Source organism: Petromyzon marinus, chromosome 5 (genome assembly GCF_048934315.1).
Source record: "Petromyzon marinus isolate PM22_M1 ecotype Great Lakes invasive population chromosome 5, UKy_Petmar_22M1.pri1.0, whole genome shotgun sequence".
In the NCBI taxonomy this organism is placed as follows: domain Eukaryota; kingdom Metazoa; phylum Chordata; class Hyperoartia; order Petromyzontiformes; family Petromyzontidae; genus Petromyzon; species Petromyzon marinus.
Window position 1 is genome coordinate 20,282,874 of NC_133671.1, and position 11,815 is coordinate 20,294,688.

General features: G+C 54.9%; 1 protein-coding gene across 2 annotated transcripts in view; it reads left to right on the forward strand.

The window, feature by feature from the left end:
* The window catches only part of SEZ6 (seizure related 6 homolog), an 82,738-nt gene extending 71,148 nt beyond the window's left edge, over positions 1 to 11,590 (forward strand). Inside the window, exons 12-18 of one of the 2 annotated variants that reach the window (XM_032947317.2) lie at positions 1,076 to 1,267; positions 4,547 to 4,741; positions 5,660 to 5,698; positions 6,123 to 6,240; positions 7,420 to 7,522; positions 8,196 to 8,264; positions 9,514 to 11,590. In XM_032947317.2, the coding sequence (XP_032803208.1) occupies positions 1,076 to 1,267; positions 4,547 to 4,741; positions 5,660 to 5,698; positions 6,123 to 6,240; positions 7,420 to 7,522; positions 8,196 to 8,237 (689 nt within the window). In that variant the 3' untranslated portion in view covers positions 8,238 to 8,264; positions 9,514 to 11,590. The remainder of the gene's footprint in view (positions 1 to 1,075; positions 1,268 to 4,546; positions 4,742 to 5,659; positions 5,699 to 6,122; positions 6,241 to 7,419; positions 7,523 to 8,195; positions 8,265 to 9,513) is intronic. The other variant, XM_032947318.2, reaches the window with a different exon arrangement.
* The last annotated feature ends 225 nt before the right edge of the window (positions 11,591 to 11,815 follow it).

Genomic DNA, 11,815 nt, shown 5'->3' on the forward strand with positions numbered 1-11,815 from the left:
GAGGATCCGCACAGCTGACATTACGAGGAGCCGAGAGGGGGAGCGGAAGCAACCCAGACGCTCTGATGTCATCCACCTCCCCCCCCAGCTTCCGCCTCCCCCATACTCTCTAGCGGAAAGAGCCCGGTAGCAGCAGCAGAGTCATTTATATTCATTAAGCTCGTCGCGCCCCTGCTGATGCACGCGGCCTTGCGACGGTAGTGAGCGCGACGGCGTGGCCCACGGCTCTCGGCGACCATCATGGCCCGTGGCCGTGCCATTGCCGATTGTTACCGAACACACGACACTGGGGCGGGCGGGGTGCGAGGAAGTCGGGGGGGCGTTTGGCGGTGGCCAAATTGCCCAGAACTTGCTAGACACAATCCCAAAGCAATAAGTAATATTTGCAAACATTAAAATGTGTTTTTGCCATGACAGCCGCCCGCCGGCTTCCATGGCGTTAATAAATGAAGAACCCCTCCCATGACTCGCACGCGTGTCCGTGTGATTTATCTGAATTTTTTGCTCGAATTTTGACCCCAATTTTAATATGTAGATTTTTTTGTTTTTTCTCTTTACGAGTACTATAACGTCATCATCAGCCGGGATCAGTCCACTGTTGGATGAAGGCCTCCCCTCAGGCCTCAGCCATTTCCATCATTCACGGTCCAGCACTGCAACAGTCAGAAAGCCACTGGAAGCTACGCAAATTTTAAATCTAGATTGAAAACCCATTTCTTTCAAACTGACATTTGTGTTTAGTTTGTCCTTCCCACACACTTCCGACTAGCCCGGTCGGCTACGTACGGTGCGAAAGAAGTTCTACATACGTACGACAGTGTACCCCGATACGCACCCGCATACGAGCCGATCTCATTGCTCCACCTACACGATGGGACGTCCTCCCCTCTCGTCCCAGCCCTCCGCTCTCAGCTCGCGCGTCGCCAACATCCCCTCCAAACCTAACAGACAAAGCGCTGCCATGCAACAAACCAACGGGGGACACGGTCACAATACCCCCCCCCACTCCGAGCCACGTGATCACACCTCTTCGCTTTCTGTTCTCCTCCCCCCACCTCCCCCGTCCCCCGAGCAGTGCAGTACTGCTCGGACCCCGGCGTGACGGAGCACGGCCGGCGCGTGCTCTCCGACTCGCGCTTCCTCGTCGGCTCCACCGTGCAGTACGGCTGCGACCGTGGCTACCAGATGGAGGGCGGCTCACTGCTCACGTGCCACGCGCGCGACACCGGCAGCCCCAAGTGGAGCGCGCCGGCGCCGCGATGCGTCCGTGAGTGACGCGCCCGGCTCGGGCTTCGGTTCCCGGCAGCGAGATGTTAACTACCTCGCCTGGTATACAGGAGGGTTCATGGGTTCGATCCCGACCCTTGACACCTGCTGTATATTTGGAGTTTGCGTGTTTTCTCTCTCTCTCCCCCCCGTGGTCACGTGGATTTTTTCTCCGGGTCTTCCAGTTTCCCCCCCCCCCCAATATTTAGAATCAAACGTGCGTTTGGAGTGTTTGGCTGAGATAAGTTTCCACGTGATCAGCCACTTCGTTGAGCTGTCATTTGTGGCCAGGTCGCTTCTAAAAAAGAGCTACATAGCTCAGTGGGCCTTACATGGTAAAATGAAAATTATAGTTTTTTATAGTTTTGTTATATTTTTCGTGTGTTATGTCAATTGGTTGTCGGTGTTGCCATCCACTGGACTTGTTTATTCATTAACAGTTCACAAATACCTTTGGGCTGTCAAATGTGTGTGTGTGTGTGTGGGGAGAGATTTTGTGACGGGAGCACGCAGCGCCACATTCCCTTTTCCAGCCCGCTAACCCACAGCGGGTGGTGGTGGCTACGCCCGCAGCCTGTAATCCAGCGCTGCGTAGACACCGAGGGTTGGTGGACTCCCGTCCGTTCAATACGTAAGGGACAGAGCGCTGCTCCCTCGCCGCACACATTTGGGTGTTCTCCGGGCGCTCCGGTTTTCCTTTCCTCCCACGTGTGAATGCTCGTTAATTGGCCAAAAACGTCCGAATATGTCGAGGACCGCAGAGCTTTGGGCAACTGTTGGTAACGCCCACTTCTTGCCACGCGCGGCTGCTGCTGCCGCTGCCACAAACCTGTCAACCCCTACCTTATTACAGACAAATTCAGACCTTATTGGTCACCCCGTGCCATTATAAATCTCAACGTTCATCCTACAAAGTCCCATCACAAGGGAGAAACACGAATACACAAAAAACTTTTTTTTCCCGTATTGAAACGTCTGTACACCATACGGACCTCAAAACTAAATTTCCCTGTACAAGAATACGGGGTAAACCGTATATGGGTTGACAGGTATGCTGCCGCTTTCCCCGCTTGTCTGGGGTTTTCCTCCTCCTCGCCCCTTCGAGTCGCTCGCTTGCGTCTCTACGAGAGCAACGAGCGAATGCCGTGTTGCAAGTTGACATCGTTATCGTCGCTTCGTTTTATCTCTCTCCGCTTCCCCGGAGTAGATGCCGAGAAAATATTTGTTTTTTCCGCCGCTTAAACCTCCAGTTAAAATTTACTTCAAAAAATGTCGGTTAAGCCGTAACAAAAAAATTTGCCACGGTGACACTGGCAGAGCCAGGGCCTAAGGGGAGACATTGATGTTATTATGCGGTGTTGTGTTGCATGGTAGTGTATGTTATTGCATTGTCTTGGTATTATTCCATTGCACGGTATTTATTGCATAGTTATTGCCTTACATTGTATTGCCTTACATGGTATTTTATGGTGTCGTATAGTAACGTATGGTATCGTATCACACGATATTGCAGTACGGGATATCGTTTAGGTGTGACCCGACGAGTTGTTGGGAGCTGCGCCAGCGATGCCCTCTCTCGTGGTGCCCTCTCTCGTGGTGCCCTCTCTCGTGGTGCCCTCTCTCCGTGGTGCCCTCTCTCGTGGTGCCCTCTCTCGTGGTGCCCTCTCTCGTGGTGCCCTCTCTCGTGGTGCCCTCTCTCGTGGTGCCCTCTCTCGTGGTGCCCTCTCTCCGTGGTGCCCTCTCTCGTGGTGCCCTTTCTCGTGGTGCCCTCTCTCGTGGTGCCCTCTCTCGTGGTGCCCTCTCTCGTGGTGCCCTCTCTCGTGGTGCCCTCTCTCCGTGGTGCCGTCTCTCGTGGTGCCTTCTCTCGTGGTGCCGCCCGTCACTCCGCCGCTCCCAAGCCACGCGACTCGTAAATCGTTTCGTTCCCGCGGGCATCCGTTCCCACGTCCTTTATTAGCGTAATTGCCTCCAATTAGTCGAGCATGCCTCATTGGCATTGATTGTTGCGAAACTGCGCTGATGTGAAATCCATCACAGCCACGGCCCCCGGGCCGGGAGACTTAGGGGGTGCTCAGGATTTTATTCGGAGTGATAATAATAATGATAACAACACCATGCAGCTCTTTTGTAAATCTACTGCTGGATGAAGGTATCCCCCCCACCACCCCCTGCCCCCAACGTGATTGTCCTAGTCATGGGGGTTATTCGACCATACTTTACCACGCTAGATCCCGTGCGAGTTGGTGGGAGGCATGGGGGAATATTGCGGGAGCGTAGAAGTACGGTACAACGATCGATGTCGCTTCAATTCCCCTCTGCCTGCTGCCCACTGGATTGTCCATGGTGCTCACCCACCGAAACACAATCAGAATCTTTATTTATCCTGGAGGAATCCGATGAGCTATGAAGCTCTTTTATTACAGATGTCCAGTATGGGCTGGTCGGCACTACCCAGGCTCAAGCCTGCTTAGCTAACAACAACAATAAGAATAGTGAACGAATTATTCGGTGACTGTGGTGCGTAAGCACACGTAACAACAACTCAATACATTCATCAATAACACTGCTGCCTTTAAAATGCCACATTTTTGCCAGTGGCCCTTTTTCACAGCACCGAGAGAGGCCAGAGAAGTAGAAGAATGACAGTGTTGTTCTTCATCCATGACAGTGTAGTTCTTCATCCAGGAGAGCCTCACTGGGTCTCGACTCTTTTTTATTTTTGTTAAGAGCGGCCCACTACATCACAATGTTTGGGCCAGTTTGTCTTCAATGAGTGTTTGGCCCCATGTGGAAGTGAAACCGGAACGCCCGGAAAAAAAAAAACTCATCACAAATACGAGGGGATACCACTCAAATGAGCCATCACACTTACTATCTCTTGGCCGTGAATATCACAGCCCAGCGAGCCTCAGAGTGTCACCCACGCGTGCGTGCCAGTGTGCCTTGCGGGCGGCGGCGGCGCGGTGGCACGCGCACTGCGCCACGAAACCCCGGCGACCCAAGTTCGATTCGCGCTCCCGGCCAATAACAGCGGCCTGTCCTGGGGCCCTCCCCTAGGTCGACTCGATCTTAACTGAGTACACGGTGCGGTGTGTTTAAGCGTCAGCGCTGGGGAGACATCAGCGGTCGGGGCGTGGGTGCTTACCACACACCGCCTCGTGCGCCGTGGCGACCTTCATAGGTGCTCGCTCGTGAACAGCGCTGGCACCAGCAGCCCATTAAGACTGTTTTGCTGGGGGGGGTGGGGGGTGGGGATCCATTGTCTCTGTCGTGCGGGCAGCCGAGGTGTTCGACCCGTGCGTGAACCCCGGCATGCCGGAGAACGGATACCAGCTGCTGTACAAGCAGCTGTACCAGCCGGGCGAGCTGCTGCGTTTCTCCTGCCTGGACGGCTTCCAGCTGGTGGGCGACGTGAGCGTGCGCTGCCTGCCCGGCCACCCGTCCCGCTGGAGCGGCTCGGCCCCCAAGTGCCAGGGTAGGTGCAGCGCACACGAGCGCAGATGCCACACGTGCACGCAGTGTGAACAACGGCAGTGGCGATTTTCACACTCCACACCAGGTGCTCATTTGAGGCCGAGTCGACACACGCACTCTCACACGTAAACAGCAACAACCGCCGTGTGCCACTAAGTGGCGGTGATGCCACCATGGCGCTTGTGCCAGCTAGGTGCACCTTGAGGCCACGTGAAGTATCGAAGCCTCGCTGACAGGAGGTCATGGGAAAGACCCGGGTGCCATGGGTTGAGTAAGATGACTGGCAGATGCACCAGTTGTGCTCCCTGCTCTGCCAAATTGCTCCGTTTTAGCCACCAGACGCTCTGCTCCGTTGTTGTGAGTTGCTCCTGCACCCTCCTTTGTTCTTAAAGGGCAACTGCCTCCAACTACCCAATAGCATCCTTTATGAGCCTCCACTATAGGGGCCAATCTTGACACCATTGGTACCACTCATCAGCAACCACACACAGCTCCATATCCTCCCATACCACATCAGCCCATCTCTTCTCTAGCCCATGCCACACTCACGTTTAGCCCCCTCTATCCGGCCAAACAGAAGCTGCCCGCGTGCCCAGCCACCACAACCCAGGATGGATCGTAGGCACACGCGCACACATGCATAGCAAATAGATACACAGGCCGCTGAGTCGGCACTGCTGAGAACCTCGGGTTCAAATGTCAGGCTCCCCACGCCTGCAATGAAATCGAGTTCCCCTCTTACAATCGCACGCATCCCCTCTTCCTGAGAGCAAAGAACACGGGGGCTGCCTTTTGTAATGTTCCATTTTTAGAGCACAGTGGTGACGACGACGATGTTGACGATCATGCCTCTTCGAGTTTGTATTTCCGATTCAATGTAATTTAATGATCCTGACGAGTGTTGTGTTATTGTGTTCAGTGGCATACACGGAGCACCACGCTGACCCGAAATCTGAAGGTAATGAAGTTTTTGAATTGCCCAGAGGGTTCGCTCGGTGGCAATGAGGGCGGCGGACACTGTGCACGGATTCTGGGTTGTGGCTGCGCTACTTGCCTGTGTGTTCACGTGTTCGTTCGCCGCGTGCATGCGCGGGACGGCTCATTTGCATGCGGTCTGGAGCTCGTGCCGTCTCGACTCCGGTTTATTAACGAGGGCGGCGTTCGGCGCCAGCATTAATTCCTCTCCTCGCCCTCTTGCTCCCCCCCCCCCCCCCCCACCATCGACCGACCGACCCTCTCTTCATCCCGCCATCTCCACCAATTCGCCCCGCGCCTCTTCGCTGCCCGGCGCTACCACCGTTCCCCCATTCGGGTTTCCTTCCCCCCCCCCACCCCCTCCCACCCTCTCCAACACCCCCCCCCACTCCCACACCTCCCCACAGTTGCCAAGACGAGCGAATCGGGGGTGCAGAAGCCCGGCCGTGACATTGTCGTGGCCATCACCATCCCCGTGGTCATCGTGGGTCTGCTCATCGGAGGGATTTACGTGTACTTCACCAAGTGAGTGAATGCATTTCGGATGCCCAAGGGGGAATTTATTTCCACAGCCCGCTCTGTTTCCTGCTATCTGGCGATGCCCTCCTGTGATTGCGAACGTAAGGGGGGGGGGGGGGTCGTGTTTGCAGTTTCACACAGACACACACGAAGACAAAGTTGAACAATGTGCTTCCATCTGGTGGCCACATCTGGAAAAGTCAAATACCGCACGAAAGGACCCAGGGATCATTCATTGCCCGTTCTAAAAATATTTTTTTTGTCTTTTATCACTGACCTTGTTGACAGAGTTCATTCTGAAAAAAAAGTTGCGGGCTGCAGGTCGGCTTACGTTTGCACACAGCACGGCTGTGAAAGCGTTGTGGACAATTCCGCATCAGCTTTTCGGTGTCTTTGGTGCTCACCGAGGGTGACGTCATCGCCTGACGCAACAGAAGTGACGTGGCACGCGACGTCACGCGTTCGGATAAATCGCAAAAGGGGCCGTCCATAAATTACGTCACGCACCTAGGAGGCGGGGGGGGGGGTCAGACATTTGTGACGAGGGGGGGTTTGAGAAATGTGACGTCACATCAAAATGCGCAACTTTAAATAAATACAGACAACACGTTTTACTTAATTAAATAGACTTTTTAATAAATGTTTTCTCCTACAACATCAGAGTGCAGCGCCACATTAAATAGGCACTACAATGACAATAGTTTAAAGCGATTTGAAGCATGTTTTATTTTTTTTGGGGGGGGGGGGGCAGAGCTTTGTGACGTCATATTTGTGGGGGGGGGTCTGACTTTTTGTGACGCCGTGTGACGAGCGGGGGGGGGGTCAAAAATCGTCCAAAATCGCGTGACGTCATTTATGGACGGCCCCAAACAACAAAAATCATCCATTGCGTTTTAACGTCCCGACTGCCTGCATTGTTTTCTCTGAAAATCGTCCCACGGCCAATCATCATCCCGCCAATCATCATCCAGCAACCCCATCGGTGGTGCCGCCGCACCGATTAACACGCCCATCACTCCGAAAAACGATTCTGATCGACGGCAGCAGTGTCAACAAATCTTCATTTATTCTCTCACCACTTATTGCGAGGAAGGCCCCCCCCCCCAAAAAAAATACACACCCAAGCAGCCAGCAACAAACGGCACCGCCGAAGGTAATTCGCTCCGCGTGTGTCTTTAATTGCAGGCTGCGCGGGAAGTCGTCCCTGCGCGTGCCGCTCACGAGCTCGCATTCCTACGCTCGCCTCCCAGACGAGGCCGTCTTCGACAATCCCATCTACGAGATCGGAGTGAGTGCACGACGACGATTCTCCTCCTCCTCTTCCACCAAACGCCTCCCGCCCCCCAATGGAGGAAGGGGTGGCAGGGCCAATGGCAAATACGCACCACGTCTGTAGGACGGGCTGCACTCTTGTGTGCATCGTATAATGAGACGTAGGTAATAAGCCAAGTGCTCGCCAACTTGGGGGATTCTGAACGCTTCCATCCGGAGGAAGAAGTTCACGTGGAAAAATCCACGTTCCAATTATTCAATGAACCCAAAACCTCGTTCGAAGCGCGAGACTGACAAAACCCGGCGGCGGAGTGTTTAGCCTCGGTCGCAACAGAGCTACGAGCTTCCACCTCGAGATGACCAGTCCGTGCGGTGCCCATGTTGGGTGGCACGCTCACACGTGCGTGCGTGCGTGTAGTAGGGGGCACAGCGGGTGCATCTGTCAGTCATCTCAGTAAGTCAAACCCGTGGCACCTGGGTCTGTCCCGTGACCTCCTGCCAGCGAGCCTTCGGCACTGCACGTGGCCTCAGAGAGCACCTGGCCTGGCACAGGCACCCGTGGTGACGATACCGCTGATTAATGTTGTTGTTGTTGCGTGCATGTGTGCGTGTGTGCATGCGCGCGTGTGCTGCTGTTGCATTTGTCTTGTTGTTTCCCATCTCATGCTGTGAATGTCGCCCATTCCCAGGAGGCTTCAAAGCGACCGCCGCTCAGTTTCGTCCATCTGTAGTGCGTGCCCCCCCCCACCCACCAATCAGTGAGTGTCGTGACGGGAGACGTTGCCATAACCCATTCCCCCCAACCCTCGTGCACACCGCCGCCTTCCCACACCGTGAGAAACAACCGCCGGCTCCCGCCAGTCTCCTCCCGTCGCCGCCGATTGTCGCCGCTGCGGTGCTGCCCCTAGAGCCACCGAGCCAGATCGTTCCTTTACACAAATGTGGATGTCTTGCCCAGTGGGGCTGTAGCCACGTGTGTGGAGGGCCCGGGCTGTGGAATCCAGAACCCCCCCCCCCCAAAGCCACTGATGCTACTTCATTATCAAACTGCGACAGCAAACTTGGTCTCGGTTCTGAAATGGGGTCATTTTTTTTACCGAAACATCAGCTGATCGCATACGCCACGATGCATCCGGTCTCTCGGGGACAAGCAACTTCATGCCCCGCAGTGGATTTTTTTTCTTCTTCCGTAAGGCGGCAGCTCATTACCAACAGTCGCAGGTTTTATTTTTAGAATGTGCTCGTGCGCCACCACTGCCAGTGTTTTGTGACCTCCCTCTAAAATAAACTATTAAACTTGCCTCGCGACGTCCCGTGAGCTCGCGCAATCACAAAAGCCCCGCGTTGGGAGCGCGCCCGTCGATTCGTCTCGCCACCGCAGACGATTGGTTGTTACGAATCCGTGCCAGCGGTGGGAAAAAAACCCCCTAACCCTTGAACTACGCCCAGGGACGAACGAGGTTCCCTCCGTCCTCGCGGTGAAGTGCATCGATCCTTGCTGTGGTGACATCAAAATAGATAAGCAGACAATACACTTCTCCTTCATATACCTGTCCCTCCACGTAAGGAACACCGTTCATTTTTACGCAACCACTCGGGGGACCCCCAAGGCCTTTCTCTCTGCGTGTAAAGAATACTTTTATTTGGAGATATATATGCGGGCGACACTTTGACTGCTGTGTATCTATTTTGTTACTTCCATTCTCCACGACGAACGCGAGCGATTGCTCGGCACGCACCGTGAGCCCGACAATTCGATCCCTTCCATGCCCGCGAGGGACTGAACGACAGAGACACGAGCGTGGATTGAACCGTAGCTGGGCCGCGGGTGGCACCAAGAGTCCCCCGGGTCCGCAGTAAGCCGAGCGCGGAGGGAGGAGGGAACCCACCGTGGTTGGCCGAGTTGCCGCGGAGTTTGACGAGCAACACTCGCCGGGTGGCGCGTGATGCGATGGCGTATACGTGTGCGCGTGGCTGCCCCCCCCCCCCACCATCTTCTCCCGACAGGACACCCGGGAGTACGAGGTCTCCATCTAGGGCGGGCGGGGTGGCTCCGCGGAGAGACGAGCGGCACCACTCTCTCCCGCGACATCGCCTCACTGGCCGGCGCGGCCTTACGCAGAGCCCTGGGCACAACGCGCCCCTACCGCCGCCCCTGCCCGCCCGCCCTCCCGCCCGCGACATCATTCGTGTAATCGGTCGCATTACGTAGGAATCCGCTAAACCGTTCTGAGCAGTTTGCGAGCGCCGCCGTCTTTGTGGGCTTGCGTGGCTTCACACCCCGCAACTGGCACGCAGGTGGTGGGTAAGGTCACACGCCTCCTTCTCCCGCAAAGCTTTACAGCGCAGAGCCGTCTGCCGCACATCGTTTGTGAAGTCTTTTGGTTTACAGCGCTTTCCGTCGACGCTTTACGTCGCTCGCCGGCCCTGGCGTCGGGGCCCTCTCCTTGCGCCGACATCCCCCGAGCTCCGGGGGGTGGGTGGGAATCCGAGAGAGTTTTATTTATTTCATGTGCGGGATTCAATGGCTACCTTACCAAACTTGCTGAAACACAAATGATGGAGGAATCGAGCGAGCGAGTCAAATTGAGAAAAATCGATTAACGCTGAGCTTTTGTAACGAGACATTTTTCACATACGCTGGATGTTTGGGTCGCCGACACGCTCGACGCCAGGCGAGCAGCGGTCCCCCCCCCCCCGCTGAGCGACGTCACAGATCCCTCACTGCGCCACCCCCCCCCACACCCCGTCTGGCGAGGAGAGGCGTTTCTCATTTGAGGGAGATGATTTAGTTTTGCCGTCTTCATGATGAACGCGTCGTTAGCGCGAGCCTTGCTCACCCTGCAGAATATAATATTATACGGTAACCTGTGACTCGCGAGCACTTAGTAGCCTGTGATCGTGATTGTGTGCTTTACCTGCGAATTTACAGCCAATTAGCAGCTTTTACGGCTCGAGTTAACTGCAACCGTTTTCCAAAAAAACAAACTAATCGGTGGAATTTTTACGATGACCGACGACGTCTGGCAACTTAGTTTCGCAAAAACCACGTCACTTTTTTTTACGTTCCGACAACTATCTTAACTGTTCCGGGGTTATTTTTGTTTGTTAAGCACGAGTAAGAAAAAAAAATATTTTAAAAAAAGGGGGCCGTAAAGCCCTGAACGTTTTATCTTAATCACATTTAAACTTCAGGTGAGCTCGAGTAAGCATGCATGCTCTACTGTAACGCCGAGTCTCGTGTACTACAGTCCGTTACAATGTTTTACGAACCGAGCCATGTTATCACTTTTCCGAAACTGTATGGCACCTCCGCACCGCTTCTAGCGCACAGCCGCTCCCACCTTAGCACTCATTCCAGCAACTTTCCCCCTTTCCCCTCGTGTGTTCCGCCAATTCAAAACCTTCTTGATCTTTCAGTTTTTCCCATTTCGCGTAGGACCGCTTCCCCATACCCCCCCCCCCATGCCCTCATCCACCGCCGCGACATTCGCCGTAGTTTTTCGCTAGGTAGTTTTTTGGACGGGCGAGCGAGTGGGCGAGCGAGCGGGCAAGCACGTGCCGAGACTCGCCGCTCCGCTGCCCCCTTGCGCTCCCATCCACTTGTAAATAAGCAGGGCACGTCTTGTGGGAAAGAGGCGCCGTCGGATGTGACCGACAGGCTTAAGAAACAGACCGCTCGATTAATCCGAACCCCGAGGAGAGTAAAACAGCAACGAAGATGGCCCGAACCGTCTTTGGTGAACACAACTTGAAGGGCGTGCATCCGATGTTTTGTTTGAAACCCGTCGTGAACGCGGGAGGGCCCACGTCTTCTTTGCATTGCAGAGTTAGGACGGCGCGAGGCTGCCCGAACTTCGCCCCTCACTGGACGGCGTTGGGGGCCGGTGGATGGCCACACCAAGTCGGCGTGGTACGGTGTCGTCGGGCGCGGGAATGTTTTCCCCCAAGGCGAGCCCGCGGTTCCATCGTTTCTTGAGGCTCATTTGTCCGGCGTGGCTTTCAAGTGTCGCTGTTTGTTATGATGATGATGTGATCTCTTATTTATTGATTAACTGAATAAATTATGCCGGTTTTGTGTGTACCCTGGAATCGTGAGCGCGTCTTGGCGAATTGGTCGCGAGTGCCGCGAGTTAAGTCTGCGCGCGGTACCGAGGGTCACAGCCGGCACCCGACTGGCCGCTTGGTGGAGCCACTTCCACATCAGCAAATCCCACGTCTCCTCTTCTTAAAGGCATCTTCACTTCCTGAATGTTTATTTTATTTGCCGGAGTGTTCCTAACACTCGCCTGCGTGGCCTTCACCAGGT